A 17,679-nucleotide genomic window follows, 5' to 3' on the forward strand; every position below is an offset into this window, starting at 1 on the left:
TCGAAGGGGCCCTGCGTGACATCTGTATTAGTAATGTTAAGCAGCGCCAAAAAATGTACAACAAAAAGTTTAATTGTTTATTTATAGAATCCAAGCAATTACTACTTTCTTATTAATTACTTACAACATAGTGTGCTGAAATTATGTCGCGATAACTACGTCTTAGAGGCTATAAATTTTATAAATGATATTGAGTAGCTGAATAGCCATAAGTGGTGGCGCCACCTGAAATTCAGAGGGCCACCGCGGAGTGCCGAGTCATTTCGCAGCGCCCGGACGATTTTGTACGTATTTTTCGAACAGTTTTCGCATGGTACGTGATACCGAACATTAGCAACATTAGTTTAGAGTCTGGGAAATGGGAAGAGTCGGTGATTTTATTCAGTGATCTTCAGCAGTAGCAAGTGATGCGATCCTCGTGTTGGTTGCGGTTCTGACGGCCGTCAAACCAACGCTGCGCGCTGGCTGCAACCTCTCGTTTCTCCTTGCAGATTTTTTTATAAACATGGACCGTTTGTTGAGATTAGGAGGGAACTTGTCCGGTCTCGGGCAGGTAAGTAGCCCAGTTCGGGCTCCAACTCTTCTATAGTGCTTTCCGTTGAAATGCTGCTACTGGCCCGTGCTAGCGTAGCCGGTTCATTATCAATGGTTTTGTATATTGTTATGCTTCATCGCAGGCTCCTCCAGCTAGTGATGGACCAGTGGTCGACACGGCCGAGCAAGTTTACATCTCGTCTCTAGCATTGCTCAAGGTATGTTTTCAGGTCTGAATGATAAACATCGCTAACTAGCGCGCCGATGACTTCGCGCGAGTTCCATGTCTCGTGCTGCGTCATTTCTTCCCTTAGAAACTCAGCCTGTCGTGGGCGTGAAACGCGTTCAGGGCTTGATTACTTTCGGGAAGTTTAATGACTTAGATTTCAAAATGTCTGATTGGAACACCGTTGCGGAGTGCTCAAATTGCCTCGTTATTTCCTTATTTCTTACTAGATGTTGAAACACGGCCGAGCTGGTGTTCCGATGGAGGTGATGGGTCTCATGCTGGGAGAATTCGTGGATGACTATACTGTCAGGGTGATAGACGTCTTTGCCATGCCTCAGTCTGGAACGGTAAGACTTTTTCTGCATCGTTCCTTGCGTTGAAACATGTGAGTTATTTGTTGGAAAAGTATTGTTTGTTTGCGATGTGGGCCTGGCTCGACCTCGTATTTTGGACACAACAAGCTGTTGTGGAAGCACCAACGTCTTCACAAACGCACATTTGATATCATGGAAGCTTATTTCATGTAACGTGTTGGTAGGTGAATTGCTCCTCATGTCACATGCGGCACAGTCTAAAGTTTCAGACGACGGTCGGAACTGTAAATATGATTCCCTGGGGGCCAAAATTATTCTGGAGCACGTAAGGGACTCCGGAATCGCGCTTTTGGCACATAAAATCCAAGGATTCATTCAGAACTACAAATATTGATATATTCTGACAAGTTCGTTTTTCATGATTGTTCTTGTTAGCCTGCAAGGTTGTTGGAAGCACTTTGAGAAGCAGGGAAATGTACTGTGACATCACATCTCACTAATGCAGTGCTGATTGGTTCATTATTGGTGTGTGCCATTTTTGCTTTTGTGTCTGCCCATCCTGTTTCTGCTGCAGTTCTGTGCAGCAGTAGAATGCAGTGTGTCTATGGACCCTGACTGGTGTCACAAATCTGTAATCTACAGACTAAGATTCATGGATGTGCAGAAACTAGTACGATGCGTATATTTTTTTCCAGCATGTACCTCTCCATCATGCTTGAGTGTGTACTAATGTGAAGATGCAAATTTAGTGGGCACACATAATTAAAGAACGAGTGTGTGCTTAGTTTACCAGAACAATTCCTTTTCTTCACGGAAGCTCTTACTTTCGATGCTTTCTGCAGGGTGTTAGTGTGGAAGCAGTAGACCCTGTGTTCCAAGCCAAAATGTTGGACATGCTGAAGCAAACAGGAAGGTATGTCGCACTACCATATTTTGAGTAGCCTTGTGTGTGTGGCAATCAGTGCCTGAAACTCCTGTTGTTTATTGTAGGCAACTTTCCATTGTAGTTTCTTTGGTGGGCAGCATGTTTGTGATGGAGTCCATTCATTAAAATTAGTTCGATAACTAGTGTTTTTCAAACTGTCTTCTGCCGACTGCAATGATCTCTTGAGGGAGTGACATCACCCTTCTCATTTGATAGGAGATTACAAAGGTGCCCAAGGGCACGATCGGAGATTGTTTTTTGAAACGTGCTTTCAGTCTGCCTTCAGTTTCGCCTCATGCGACTGACCTAGGCTGCGCTGAAGTCGTCAGCCGTGCCTGTCGGCGCAGCCTAGACCAATTGCATGAAGCAAAACTGAATGCAACCTTAACGCGCATTTCAAACAATGATCTCCGATTGTGCCCTAGAGCACTGTTACCTTAGCAGCTATAGATCAAGCATAATCTAATTACCATTGCCCGAGCTCAGCGTTTGTCTTTGTGCCTCTTGAGGTAACCAAGGTGGCTTATGAATGGCCCATGAGCAAGTTGAAGTTTTGGCATCAACCTAAAATTTGAGCATTGCTTCATTAGCCGAACTTGTTTCCTTCAGGCCTGAAATGGTGGTGGGCTGGTACCACTCACACCCTGGCTTTGGCTGCTGGCTTTCCGGCGTTGACATCAACACGCAACAGAGCTTTGAAGCCCTTTCGGAGCGTGCTGTGGCAGTGGTCGTTGACCCCATCCAAAGTGTCAAGGGAAAGGTGTGTTTGTTTAGTTTTTGTTTTCTTAACCAACATTCAGTAACTATACTATTTGGATTTGTGACCAGTCACGTTGCCTTTGTATGTGGAGTACTTCTACAGAAACAGCACTGTAGAATACTGCAGTAAATACTAAATCCACCAGATATTTCCAAGGGATCTTGTATTTGGAAAAATTGGTTAGAATTGTTAGCATGTGGGTGAATGATAATAATGTCGAGGCGTATCAAAGTATTCATTATTAACAGAATGAAAATGAGTACAGCAGATGGTAGAAAGGTTTACAAGATCTGCTCAGTGTTCCTAAATATAGCTCCTGTGAAGTTGTCTTTTAACTAAATGGTTGTACTATAATTGGTGGTGGCAGCAGTGATAACGTCATTCTTGATGAAGGCCGCACTTGTTTTTTCTTTTTTTTCAGTTGTGATGAACAAAATCTGCACAGAGGCGTTAAAACATCTGTTTGTGTTTTGCACGAATAAAAAGAACAGATTATAAGAACTATTTACATTATTACATTAGCAAAATATCTGCTTCAATTATTAGCATGCCTTAAAGGGGCCCTGAACCTCGGGCTTGCTGAACTAACATAGTCTGCGGGTAGCATACATTGCTGTGAACATCTCAGCCAAGTTTTGCTGTCGTATGCAATGTGTAGAGCTTGCAAGCAGAGTGCAAAGTCATCTTTCTTTCAACGCTCTCTTTTCAATAGAAGCCTGCCTCCTTACTCTATAAGGAGGCAGGCTTATGCTTTATTTCATAAGAAAGCGGATTCCCATCCGCACCTGCTATTGGTAGCTGCGATCAGCTACATAGCGTAGATACTGCGGCTGCTGTCGGGTGCCGCCACAAGTCCACCGACTGAGCGCAAGGCAGCTTGCTGAGGACAAGCGGATTTGGCTTAGGTTTAGCACATCATAGGCACCAATATCGGAAGTCGTGGCGTCTACGTTAACATCCAAAATGAAATTATAACTGCACGCCATGGTGACAACTGGAAAGTGGAGCGTTGTGGGTACGCCCCACTGCGCTGTAGCCTTCGCAGTGCAAGGCATTGAAGAAAGAATGGGAGCGCAGCAGAGGCCGTGTTTGATTGCCAATAACTGCACTTCTGCTGAATGCATTGAAGTATTTTTACCTCAAATGCCTTTCTCCACTTCAATAAGAATTGGTTCAATGCCCTTTTAATAAACAGCATGAATAGCAAAAATAGTGCTTGCTAACTTGAAGGTAAGTTAAATCAAGACATGGTGAGCCAACTCATATGATTCGTTAGGTGCTATTAAAAAGAAAAATATGCCAAGGATAGGCATTTACAATGTTCCACAGGTTCTTCTTAAAGAACCCCTTACCAGGCCCCATAGTAAATTTTTATTATACACTGGAAGTTGTTACGTGTCTGCTAGGAAGCGTTCTGCCGCAAATTTTTTTCATGTCGGCTCATTAATAGCCGAAATAGAAATATTTCAGTGCCGCGAACCCATGGTTTCAGAAGGTGAGCTCCACTGTTAAGCGAGACACTCTCTCCACTTGCCCCGCTGACCCTCCGGAAGCGAAATTAATTTCCTTCCCTGTGTTCTCCCGTACCTGGACCCCGAGGATCATGTGGCGCATACGTCACGGGCCCCGCCTTCATTGTTTTTTTTTTCTCACATTTTTACGGCGCGGCACACTTGTGCTGATGTCTCTCATACGAGCTATTGTGTTTGTCTTGTTTCGCACAGCACACAATTTTGTGCGCTGTGCACAAGGATGCCCGACTAGCAGTATAAGTCAGTGCTACACGAATACACGATCACAGAGCATGATCCTGTGCTGGAATAAGGTAGAAAATGATGTAGTTTCGGTCTCTGTGCGCTCGACTGCACGATGTCGGAATAAGCAGACATAACGGAAATGCATCTCTCTGCTGTGGTGCGAAGTAAAACAAAAACATGCAGACGTTCGGTTTGTGTGTTTTATTATTTCTCTAAGCTTTAATTCCTCTATTCAAGCAACATATTACACAAATAACAGATGTTGCCTAGAATAATTCTCGAAGTCGCGTGCCACCATGAGCGACGTCACAGCAAATGTGTACGTAGGTGCACTAGCATGTGTACGTCATCCTCTGGCTTGGAGTGCGGCGGCCGCAAGGAGAAGGGACAACAGTGTTCAGCTTGAAATTTCAGATCTTACCGCGGTCCGTAGTGATGTAATACTTTGCAGGCACAACCGTTCTCGCGCATTATGCTCTGTGCTTGTCAGCTCAAAATGGCCAGACCTGGTGAGGGGCCCTTTAAAGAGAGGAATTTTCTGTTCTTGTTATAAGTATTAGTTATACCTGTGGCTGAAGGTGCATTCACAGTTTCCTGTGTTTGTTGCCTGCATACGACTTCATATTTACTGGGGGAGTCATGGTTTTACCGGTATTGAAAGATGTGAGGTGTGAGTTCTCACATTTCTTTCTTGATAATGAACTGGGGTGTCTAGCTGGTGTACTTGAACAACATTACATGAGCAGCCATATTTATTCCTATTCTACTCAGTTGAACTCAGCTAGGGTTTGGACTTCTTTTATCTGGTCAGTTCGAAGCCAGCCAGAGCAATCGCAAAACTACACATAGCAGTAACAGCTCAGTGCTTCTCTAGCAACTTGTTTCAATTTGCTGACCATCCTTGCTCTTTTTCTGCTTCAAAGCAATGTCAAGCTTTACATTTTCTTTTTTTATTCCTTCATGACGTTGACTTAATTGACAAGCTCTAACCTATTTACATCAATACTATTACCATTATCTCATGTGTACATACCGTGAGTGTAAATTTGCTTTCCTTTCTTTCCCTTTTTCTGCCTCCTGTCCCTAGCCTTCTTGTCCCTGATCTTCTCTTCCCTACGCAGAGTGGCACGTAGGCACTTACATATGTGCCGGTAGAATTCTCTCTATTGAAAAGAGCTGTAGTGTGTGCTATCGCGCCTGCCACGGAAAACCTGGATCTCTGCAGACTTGCTGTGTAAATGTATTTTAGTACAGTGAGACGTGCAAAGCAGAATATGGAAGCAAGTACATATGTTCTCTTATTCGCAGGTGGTGATAGATGCTTTCCGCCTTATCAACCCCAACATGATGGTGCTAGGGCAAGAGCCTCGGCAAACCACGTCAAATCTTGGACACCTGACAAAACCTTCTATTCAGGTATGGCCTGTGCAGAGAGAGTTGTATTTGACAGCTGCAATGCTAGGCGGAACGTCACTTTAAATAGCACAGTGGTGCTAGAAAGCAGTGATATACAGTTTCCAGAGATTATCCAAGCAGTGTTATTGCCCGAAGTGTTGTGAGAAGTTTTGGGTGGGATAATTGTGAACTGATTCATTTTCGAAACAGGAGTGAGGATGTAGAAGGACTGCAGGTGAAGAATGAGGTGGGCCAAGGGCCAGCTGTAAGTAACACGGGGGGTTGTATTGGCAAGTATTGCTTCTTGTTTAGGTTTAGGATAGAGAAAAGAAATGAAATATGGCAGCATACCGCAGGTGAGACACGAACTGGTGATTTCCGCAGGTCGATTCTGTCATGCATTCAGCACCAATTAGTGATGTATATTTTTGTTTCTTAAAGCAAAGCTTTTTTTGCCTCTTCCCTTACTTTGTGGGTGCTGGCTGTTGCTGTCTTGCCGATTATAAACTTGGGCTACTGGGTGTGTGCCACTGGGAATGTGCTCGAATATACAACTTGAGTACATTGGATATGCACTGGGTACGTGAACATTCTTGGCCAGTCATCCAGAATGGGTATGTGTCACTGGGTAGATACCCAAATAGACAATCAGAACGAGAGGCAAGAAGTTAAGAAGTTGGCTGCAAAGAAGTGAAGTTTGCATCAAAAGCAGCCAAGTGTGGAGAAAGTAGTAAAGAGAACAAAATGGGACCAGAGCTGCATTGAGCTAAAGCACCTCTGCCCATGTGTCAGCACTGCTTTTGCTAAGTATCACCAACCTTTGATGTGCATCGCTTGTTGCTCACACCAATTCAGCTTCTGCAATTTCTGGTTCTGAGGTTTCTGTTTTCGGTTGTTCCGCTTTCCGTATTTCCGGTTCCTGAATTTTCTCTTGTCACATGCTTCCACCTCTATGCGGTAGTGACGTCGCTTCTGCCTAAAACTAAAGGCTGCAGAGGTGAGCGAGGGAGTAGCGTGGCAAAGGAGGAGGGGCAGTACTTAACCTGGTAGGCAAAAACGTGTATGGAGGGGCTTTACATTGAGCAAAGAGTATTGATCTACAGAGAAGCGAAGTAGGCAACCAGAGCTTGTATTTGGCAGGCAGTGTTGAGTTACGTAGAAGTGAAGACATTTCAATGAACATTAAAGTAAGCTTCACTTACATGTGCGTAGGATTTGCCGATTTTTTTGTTTAGTGTAAGCAGAAAGCACAAACTCGGTCTTTTCGTTCAATTTGATTTTGAATGAGGTTTTATTATTAATAGACAAGATACAGTACAAGGGAATATTATACAGGAGGAGGTCCCGAGGTCAGAGACTGTCAAAGAATTGAAAGCATACTTCCCATATGCTTTCATTGGTTTCTTTGATTGTCAGCCACATTGCATTATAGTTGCCTGGAAGCATTATGATAATCAGAACCAATTCTCATATCAATTCTAACATGAGTGTCCTTGTTAGCCCATATCAGCCTGTCCCGGCTGATTAAAAGAATGTTTCCTGTTAATTTCTGTAATTTCATTGTGTCAGCCACATTGAACTTTAGTACTCTGGAAGCTTTGTGATAATCGCTAGCCACGTTCACACAAATTCTAGCATAACAGTGTTCCTTATTGGCCATTACAGTAGACGCTCCTTAATTCAAACTCGAATGGGAAGGGACCTCGGGATTTTGTTTGAATTATCAAAAGTTTTAATTATCAGAAGTTGTCATATATATGATTCTGGGCAAGATGACAGCACACATTATACTTATGCATCCATTTTAATCACATTTTAAGAATTTGTTTTAACTACAAAAAATAGACAGAGAGTAGAGGTGAAAGGTCTACAACTAGTTTATTGGCCATCTACTGGTAACCAGACCTTTGAAAAACAAAGCTGGGCCCACATTACGAGTTTGGTCGTTGTCATACAATAGGGTCATGCCAAAAATGACTGGTTCAAATATTACCAAACTCTGAATACAGACCCAGAGGTGAAAAGTCTACAACAATTGCCATCTGTTGCTGACCAGACTTTTTAGAGAAATCGTGAATGGTCGATTGCTTCCTAGCTACATGTGCCTTCAACACAAAGCTCTCTATGCTAGTAAGAGCAGCTAAGAGTTTTCTCTTGCTGTCAGAAACTTGCGGACCTGACCAATGTAGTGGAAGGCCCGTGCAGGTGTCGCATTGGGTTGCTCTTTCAACTCCTCCTCTTCACTTTCGCTGCTTCATTATGGTGGCAGCAGTTCAGCTACCAAGTCGTCAAGTGTGTCCTCCCTGCACGCACACAGGTTGTCATCAGCAGCTGCATAGTCGCTGAGGTCGGCAGCTATGTTGTGCGCTTGCAGAGCAGAAAGCACCATGCTTGCGTCATCATGTTCGCAGCAGTCTTCAGCTTCACTTTGCTGGCAGGGGGGCGAAGTGCCACTGCTGCAGCCAGGGATGTGGAAGGCATGCTGGAAACAATTCGGTATTGTTGTTGACGTTACAGCGTAACATGCGTCAGTGAGCATCCCCAACGATGACAGCAGTGTTATATTGTATGGCATGGAATTGTCCGTACATAGCAACATTCTCCTGAGCAGCAGCTTCCTGTAATTCATCTTCAGGCATACAGTCAACGACCGATTTTCAGACCCTCTAGGGAACGTAAGAACGTTTGAAAATTCAGGCAGTCCAAAAAAATGAATGCATGCAAAAAAACGGACCCTTTTTATTTTTTTCTCAGATCTAGAAGTAAAGGGCCAAGTAACAGGCTTCCGAAACCCTGCCACAGCATCAGTGAAGTGGCTATAAAAAGAGGCGTTCAAAAACTCTGTATGCAGCCGACTGGCGGTTTATTATGTACATGTGCATCGTCGGGCAGGCAGTGTTATTGCTGCAGTGGCTTGAAGAACTTGTTCATTGTTGTTTTGACGGCGTTCCGGTTGCATGCGATCATATTCGCCTCGATCTGAGCAAGGGTCATGTCAGCACTGTACACCGATGAAAGAGTCAACAGTGCTCGCGTCAACTCGGCGCCTGTAGGTGGCGCAGGCATTGGCTCCTCATTTTCAACATCGGAGTCTTCTGAATCCCCCACAACCCGACGGACTATTTCCTCGTCAGTCAGTTCTGCGCGGAAGTCGCGCTCGTTGTCAGCGTCAACAAACTGTTCAAAAGTTATTTCCGTGGGTATGGAAACCCCAGCAGAGCGGAGGTCGTTGATCACGTCGTCCGACGGTACTGCTTTCCGCGCTTCGATGCCATCGGCGAGGACGACGAAGACGAAGTGGGCGCCATCGAAGGCAAGCGAAATCCTCAAGTTGCGAACAGTGGAGTTCGCTCACGAGCGTCGAAGCACCTAGGCCTAGCGTCGCAGAGCACACTTGACACAACAGACAACCACACACCACGCTAGCCAAAACGTGGCCTGCGCAAACAAACAAACAAAATGGCGCCGCTCTGGAAACTCCGCCGAAGGCGGAAGTGCGGCGATGAACATAGCCAGTGTGGCCAGACCAAATCGGTGTGTGACGACTAGATTCGGCTAGTTGTGCTTCAAAGCGGTGATATGCTTCGGCTGCAAGTGGATTTCCTTCTCAAGGGCGCTGCGCGAGGAGCCAAAAATTCCTTCCGTCCGTCAAAAAGTCCGGAAAATTGGACGGCGGGGGGTTCGAGCGTCCGAAACTTCAGATGTCCTTATACATTGATCCTATGGGGCTCGTTACGGTGCCGCGAAGACGTCCGAAATATCAGGCATGTCCGAAAATTTGGGCGTCCGAAAATTCAGTCGTTGACTGTATTGATATGCCTTGATCCAGGGGCTGGAGGACAGCTGTTGTGTTGGGTGGCAAGAATTCGAGGCAAATTGCTTCCAGCTCCTCCACGTCGCCATGTGCAGGGAAGTTGTCACTGATGACCAATATTTTCCTTTTCGCCCTCTTCGTCTGCCCATCCAGTTTGCGGAGCCAATCCTGTTAGTAGAAACCATGACGGTTAGCCTTTCTTTACTTAGCTTTCCCCCAGTACATAGCTCACCCTTCCGACACAAGGTTTGATCTGGCAGGCACTTAAAAACCAGCCCCATTTCATCGGCATTATATATATATCAGTCGGGGAGTATTCATGTAGTAGGCTCTCGAGTTGTGTCTGCTAATTCTGAATGTCGATTAATTCTGAAGGGACCTCGGGATTTTGTTTGAGTTATCAAGAACTTTGAATTATCAGAAGTTGTCATATATATTATTCTGGGTAAGATGACAGCACACATACTTATGCATCCATTTTAATCACATTTTAAGTATTTCTACGCTTTAACTACAAAAAATAGACAGAGAGCAGGGGTGAAAGGTTCGCAACTAGTTTATTGGTCATCTACTGGTAACCAGACCTTTGAAAAACAAAGCTGGGCCCGCATCACGAGTTTGGTCATTGTCATCCAATAGGGTGATGCCAAAAATGACTGGTTCAAAAATTACCAAGTTCTGAATACAGACCCAGAGGTGAAAAGTCCGCAACAATTGCCATCTGTTACTGAATTCGCAGATATCTTCCACTGTGTACACGCAAAAAGTACAAATGAACCGAATGATGGAGTTTGAATTAAGCTGCTTTTAAATGCATTGAAAACAGCAGGCCAACCAATAATTTGAATTTTGTTTTAGTTAGCTGAAAGTATGAATCATCAGAGTTTTAAATATCGCGAGTCTACTGTATTTGGCCAGCTATCACTCGTGACAGCAATAGGGATGCTAATTGCTACCGTACTAACCAGTTGCAGACATCATTTAAAATGTTTCTTGAATGCTGTCCCATGTATGCAAACAGTACTGCAGAAATTCAGAAGGTTTGTGCTGAAAGTGTAGAATACATTCCCTGCCTTTTACAAGACTATTGAAAAGCTTCATATACATTTAGTAAAGCAATGAAGGGGCTAGTTGTTAATGGAATGCATCATGTAACCGCACTGAAAAACAAGGGACAAGGAAGGAACACACAAGACAGGCGCGGAACTCACAGTGCTAGTTGGTGAACATTCATGGTTATATTGCGCTCAGTTTTACACAGACGATATTAAGTGAAGGATGGGACTTGGACGGACGTGCGCTACGTCCGTCCAAGTCCCGTCCTTCACTTAACATCGTCTGTGTAAAACTGAGCGCAATATAACCATGAGCTTCATATACAGTAAAGCTTCGTTAAACCGTAACCGCTTAAACAGTAGTTTCATTTTAAAAGTAGTAAAGTCAAATCCCCGACTCAGCGGCCATTGAACATAATGCGTTTTGTATCCGCATAAACAGTTCCAGCTTATTGCATACGCATCAGTTAACAAATAGTGTTTTGACTTTTCGTAGCGCATTCACGGTGGTAGATTGGCCAGGCAGGAGAATGAACCTCAGAGATTGGAACAGCCTCCAAGTGCAAACGTAAAGGGTGCTTGGAAGGGTGAGGCCACATTAACATCAACATCATTTTGGCGCCAAGCCAGAGAGCGTTATGGCCACCTAGTGGTGGCCTGTGTATTGGCATCGTGCAAGGTAGGACAAAAACCGAATGCTCATCATAAAAGAAAAATTGGACATTGTTCATATTATCGAACGTGGCACGAAGTCGGCACTGGCATGCGAGAGGCATCCATTGTTGACTAAGGTGTGTGGCATTTGGAATGCAAAGGAGAAGATGCTCGGCAGTGCTTCTGGGATCGCAAAAAGATGTCAACTACGAGGTTCAACTTTTCAAGGTTCGACTTTTCGCCATTGTTGCCTGTGTTATTGCTGAAGTGTTGCCTAATGACAGTGATGAGGATGACATGGAAAGCGACATCACGGGCAGTTCAGGCCAGACAGTGGCAGAAACTGCACATTATGTCAACCTCATGAGGGTGTTTGCTCTGAAGAGGGGAGGGGGCTGGCGGAAAAGCTGGCTCGCAGTTTGAAGCCACTGTCGTTGCTGCTAGGCCACCGCGGCATCAAATAAAGACTTGTTTTACGCGAAATGAATAAATACTGCATGTTTTTTGCCCTTTCATAGCACTCTCTGAGTTCTGTTTTTGACAGGTAACTGGGTGATCTCGTGCTATTTCGGTTAAGCAGTGCTACCGTTTAGTAGTACATACTTTTTCCGAGCTCCGGCCAACTACGGTTTAACAAAGTTTCACTGTACATATGCATATCCGAAGAGACAGTAGGATGTAAATGTTTCATACTGTGAGTCCAATTGGCATACAATTGGTCTAAAGAGAAGGCATTCCAAATCAGATGCGAGTTAACATTGAGCAACAGCAGCTTATATGAATGGCACTTCCTCATTTCTGTGTGCTGTGTGCTATACTATCTTTGCACCTTGTGTAATTCTAACTTTTGTTGTGCACCATGTTCTTCCTTCTTCTCTGCAGGCTCTAATCCATGGTCTCAACCGTCATTACTACTCCATCTCTATTAACTACCGCAAGAACGAGCTCGAACAGAAGGTGAGAAAAAAATTTTGCAGTGAAGTTTTATTTCGTTAACGCGGGTGACGCACAAGTGTATATATGCTGTAGTGCACATAATGCTATCGGCCCTCGGTGTGCTTAAACACCTACACTGTCCGCACCGTAGATCGCGTTCAAGACGGGGCTTGTGTGACTGTGCCATACGCAGCAGCCACCACAGTAGAACACCCCCTTCTAAACATTTACTTACTAACTAAATTATCTAGCGTGGTGTCAACGCACGTGCAGGCAAACATGAAAACTTAACTCGATGACACCAGACACTAGTTGTCAAATAGCTGGCATGGGGAATCATGGCAGCAGCAGCGAGCGAAGTGATGCTTCAACGCAAACTGAGAGATGAGAGCACTGCGCATGTGAAGCTACGAGCCGTCGGGCCACCTAAACTGTGCCCCCGAAGCAGATTGCTTTCAAGATAAAGCCCGTGCGACCGTGCGTGGCCAAAGTACAACACTCCTCCCCTCTCTCAGTGTCATGCGCATGACTGGATATGGTGCGCTTCCTCCTTGCGCACGTGAAGTTGAGCTGCCATCGTCGGCTCACCATCGCACGCCTTCGCTCACACACGCAGCATATGGCATGCGAGGACAACATTATCCCAGTACGTCTGTATCGCAAACAATACGTGTAGCAACTGCCAGAGGAGGTCAACCCAATGCGCTTCTGCCTACCTTCGTCCTCCACGACACTTTGCCTAGTTTGACCTTCCCACCTTCACTCAACATTGCCTACACTTTCCTCTTGGTGGTGTTAGTTTGCCGCACACTTGTGCTCCTTCTTACTTTCCCGGGGGCTTGATTTTCTTCACAGCCAGGAGTCTTATTCGTTCGCTTGCTTCGCGGCTTCAGACCGACTCCGCCGATTTGAAGAGCTGCACAGTTACGCTTGCCCGTAAAAAATAAAAAGCTACAAAACGTCTCGCATTGTCTGCCCCATTTGCAGGAACTAGCTGATGCTATGTTATAGATTTGTGCTGCATTAGAGTGCCCCTGAAATGGTTTGGACAAATTTTGTAGATGCTTAGGGTACAGCTACATTAAAACATTAGCGCCACAATTTGCCATGTTTACTTACTCTAACGTGCCTTCGACTGTAGCGTGCACCCATTTTCCATGATGAAAAAAAAAGAGGAAAGGAAAACTGCCTTCGATTTTCACGTGCATCCATTTGCTGTGAACTAAAGAAAAGTCCTTTACAGTACTGTGGACCTCATTCTTTCGTACAGAAACACAACTTCTCTCATTTGGAAAAACAAAGATTTACTCCCAGTACACTAAAGTTGCTATAGTATGAGTAATCGAGCATGTCCAAATTATCGTTGTTTGAATTATTGGTCAGCGAATTTATTGTTGTTTTTACTACAATATAGCTATAGCTGTACCATGCACAGCTCAATGATGTTTTTTAGTTGGCAGCATGGTATTTGCTCTGGCAATGTCAACATGTTGACAATCAGATTGACACACTTTTGAAAGCTCAGTGGAGGGCTCTTCGCTTTTGTCAGAAGGGCTATCCTAGCACTTGTGATGTTCTGGGGCTAAAACACTGCTCTTGAAGGATACAATCTCTATATGCTAGGGTTGTTTACTCACAATGGCAGTTTGCTTGCCCGGGGAACATTCAAGCCATGGTCACACAGACATTTTTGATTGATAGAGGATGGGGCAGACGCTAGCTGTCATCTGTAAGACGCACTGCCTGGTAGCCTGTTAGTTGTAGCACTTGACAATACTGTTCCACTTGGAGCGCGGCACGTGAATCACTTTGTGTTGCCGTAGATGCTGCTGAACTTGCACAAGAAGAGCTGGACAGATGGGCTGACACTGCAGGACTACGACCAGCACTGCCAGGTCAACGAGAGCACAGTGACAGAGATGCTGGAGTTGGCGAAGGCCTACAACAAGGTCAGATGGCTGAATGCATGCTTGTGTTTCATATCAAGCAATTCTTTATTTACAAACCTGGTGCACAGTAAACATCTTCCTGTTTGAACCTGCTGTTATCCATTTTGTCTTGCAGGCTAGCGGTGTCAGAAAGTTGATGGATGCATTTCACTATTTAAAAATAAAGGTGTGCATTTCAGACAAAGCCGCATTCACTCACTGGCTGCTGAAATGCCATAGTCACTTTTGGTAGTGTCTCTAGTGGATCACATTGTGCCCTCTTGTGTGAGGGTCTGTGAGCTTTTGACTTTCGCCCACTGCAGTAGCCCAGTGGCGATAGCATTGCAATGCTGAGCTTGAGGTTGCAGGTTCGATCTCGGCTGCTGCGTCTGCATTGTTTCCGTGTCATGCATTGACACGCATAGGAAAAAAAAAAAAAAGCTGTCTGCCATTTTGTATCAGTTTCTAATGTGCGATTGTGCTCTTTGATCTGCTTGCATCTGCCTCAGTGCTTGTGACTATGGCAGCTACTTATGCAGTTAAACCTCGTTAAACCATACCCGCTTACACAGTAGTTTCGTTTTAAAAGTAGTAGAGTGAAACCCCTGAGTGGAGAGAGTCTAAGTGGCGGTGACACTTGCCTCCCTGAAATCATGGGCTCGTGGCATTTCAAACATTTCTATCTCTGCTATTAATGAACTAATTTGAAAAATTCTTGTGGTAGAACCCTCCTTAGAGGGCACGTAACCACTTCCGACATATAACCAAAATTTGCTGTGTGGCCTGGCAAGGGGCCCTTAAATAAAGCAAAGTGGTCAAAATTAATCTGAAGTCATCCTCTACGGTGTGCTGCACAACCATATTATGGTTTTGGCATGTAAAACCCTAGAATCTAATCTAAAAGAATTTCAATTTCAACTTTCATATGAAGTTTCATTTTTGTTTTTAGTACACGTTTTTAGCGTCGATGTGTTTCAGTAGATCAAACACAGAGGATTGCTACATGTTCTTAAGCTTAAGCTATTAGCTCAAAGCAAGAGTGAACATGTCAGCCTGCTGCAGCGGCTGGAATAATGAGTACTAACTCTACGGGGTTTCATGCATGTTTTTTACTGCAGACTGATAATCTTAATGTCAGCTGATCGGGGACCTAATTTTCTGCTTTGTGAAGACACATTTGGTTGTGTTTATGATTTTGAGTACACTACCTGTGCTGTGAAAATTGTAAACAGACCTGTTTTAAGAACTGCAGGCTGCAGATAGCGCAGTTCTGCTCTCTTTGCAGATTACCTAAACATGTAAGCATTACTTGCATGATGCATCAGAAACTCCTGTATGGCAATGAAGTTCTACTGATTCCATCTTTAAATATTCAGTTAGGGTGATGTTGCAACTGTAAAATTGATGCCAGGCAGTAATGGACTCATGTTCATTTGGCAGAAGTTGTGACTAGCACTAAAGATATGCATTCTCCAAATGTACTGTGAAACACATTGGCATTTCACTCTATATAGTAAAGTAAACACAGCTATCTGTTGTATACATAAGCTCTGCTTTTTCATGTAGTTTACCTGAAGGTGGCATTGCACCGTCTTGCATGGGAAATATTTTATGTGCTGCCCCCTCGCCCCTAAAAGAAGGTGGTATATGTATAAAATTAACTTTTCCAAGCCCTGTTTGAATAGTAAAAGTGCTATGGTGGCCAGTGATTCAGCACTAGTGATTTCTGAATGCTTATGCATGCTAAGCGTAATTTGAATGTTATGTTGCCTGTTTGTTGCAGTCCCTGGAAGATGAGGAGAAAATGACCCCAGAGCAGCTGGCCATCAAAAATGTTGGAAAGCAGGTAAAAATTTGGATACAGTGATCAAGAGAACACTCTTGCTGTCCCTAGTGTTGGTGCAGCTTGTAACAGTTAAAACAGTTTCAGTCCACCCCAGACTTTTCATTCAGGCAACCCACGGAGAGTGTGGTGTTTCTTGCCATGTGCTTTACATGCAGGTTTTTTATGTGCAGGTGTTTGAGGGACTGAAAGCCGAGATTTCTGAAGGACATGAACTTCCATGCCACTATTTCTGGAATGCTTTATATTGTGAAGTGTGGTGGCAATGTCTTGTAGCTCTCATTTTTCAGCTCGATTCTTTCAAGAAATGGTTTAATACCTTGCGTTCATTACATCACGAAACGGGCTTACAGCAGAGTACTTTTTGCTTCATTCCTCAGGACCCCAAGCGACATCTGGAGGAGCGGGTGGACGTCCTCATGACATCAAACATTGTTCAGTGCCTCGGAGCAATGTTGGACACCGTTGTGTTCAAGTGATGGTGTGCTCTTAATTTAAGACCAAAGTGGTTGCAACTGCAGCAGCAGGGTGGACAAGTGCTTCTGGTGCTTGCAAAGAGGGAACAACAAAGGAAGAGGAATGCTTACTGCATAAAGTGCTCCAATATGTGTATGTGCCAGAGGAGGCTGTTGATTAAACTGTTTTGCAACCAGCGGAGCACTTGTTGGTTGTTGTGCATGTTACTTTCTCGTGTGTGTGCGTCCTGCATTTCGCAATTTTGCTTTCAGGAATGTTCAGGGGGGGGCGGGGGGGGTACTCTGGCAGAGGAGTAACCGACTGCTACTAAAGCCCCTTAAACTTCGTAAAGTACTGGCACGCTTTGAAGAGTGCCGCCTCCTCCTTGCGCGCTCTGGCCTAGGCCAAGGCCGTGTCGCTATTGGCCTAATAGCATCACGTGGGCCCTTGCGTCGTGCATCAGCGCCATTTTTGCTCGAGAAGCATCTACGGAGTGGCGAGGAGCACATGTTGGCGCCGTTGCTTTGCTCGAGCAGTGTAGGCGGCGCCACGATCGAGGAGGGAGCGTGAAAGAGAGGAAAAATGAGGAGTGAAGGTGGAGGAGGAGAGTGTCGCTACTGTACGAAGTTTATGGGGCTTTAACTGCTACTGGGTGAAACATGTCACACGATGAGAATGTCTTGCCTTTCTGATTGAAGAAAGCTCAAGAGTTGAAGACAGTGTCTTTGTTAGGCAGTAAAAAACACTACGCAGGTAAAGTGCACTGTCTGAGCTGCCAAGGCAGCTCAGACAGTGAGTGCACTTGGTCTGGTCACGTTTGGTCTCGGTTGGTCATGTCTGGTCACGTTTGCATTGCACCCAACCCTAGGTTGCTTATGTGAATGAAAGCTAATTAAAAGGTCTCATGGCATTTTTCACTGGTCGATCTGGAGCGGCCACCGAAATCCTCGAGTGAGCGCTTGGGTTTCACAAATCCGAATCGGCCCGCGGCGCAAAAACACACCGCGGGGGATCACACAGGCAGTTGCGTACACGTCACACAAACCGGTTCCGGAAACCATGCCAGACTTCCGCTCTGT

General features: G+C 44.8%; 1 protein-coding gene across 3 annotated transcripts; it reads left to right on the forward strand.

Annotated features, from left to right (window-relative positions):
• Window positions 1-197: 197 nt before the first annotated feature.
• On the forward strand, window positions 198-16,801 carry Rpn11 (regulatory particle non-ATPase 11). Of its 3 annotated transcripts, none has more exons than XM_050184242.3 (11): window positions 198-284; window positions 492-553; window positions 678-752; window positions 991-1,110; window positions 1,920-1,990; window positions 2,612-2,762; window positions 5,828-5,935; window positions 12,320-12,394; window positions 14,197-14,322; window positions 16,085-16,147; window positions 16,525-16,801. In XM_050184242.3, the coding sequence occupies exons 2-11, from the start codon at window positions 506-508 to the stop codon at window positions 16,621-16,623; spliced, it is 936 nt and encodes a 311-aa protein (XP_050040199.1). In that variant the 5' UTR covers window positions 198-284; window positions 492-505; the 3' UTR covers window positions 16,624-16,801. The 3 variants fall into 3 exon arrangements, with proteins under 3 accessions (XP_050040199.1, XP_050040198.1, XP_054929683.1); XM_050184241.3 differs by having other exon boundaries at window positions 272-313; XM_055073708.2 differs by lacking the exon at window positions 198-284 and adding an exon at window positions 393-420.
• Window positions 16,802-17,679: the final 878 nt, after the last annotated feature.

The sequence above is a fragment of the Dermacentor andersoni genome, chromosome 4 (assembly GCF_023375885.2).
Source record: "Dermacentor andersoni chromosome 4, qqDerAnde1_hic_scaffold, whole genome shotgun sequence".
NCBI lineage: Eukaryota > Metazoa > Arthropoda > Arachnida > Ixodida > Ixodidae > Dermacentor > Dermacentor andersoni.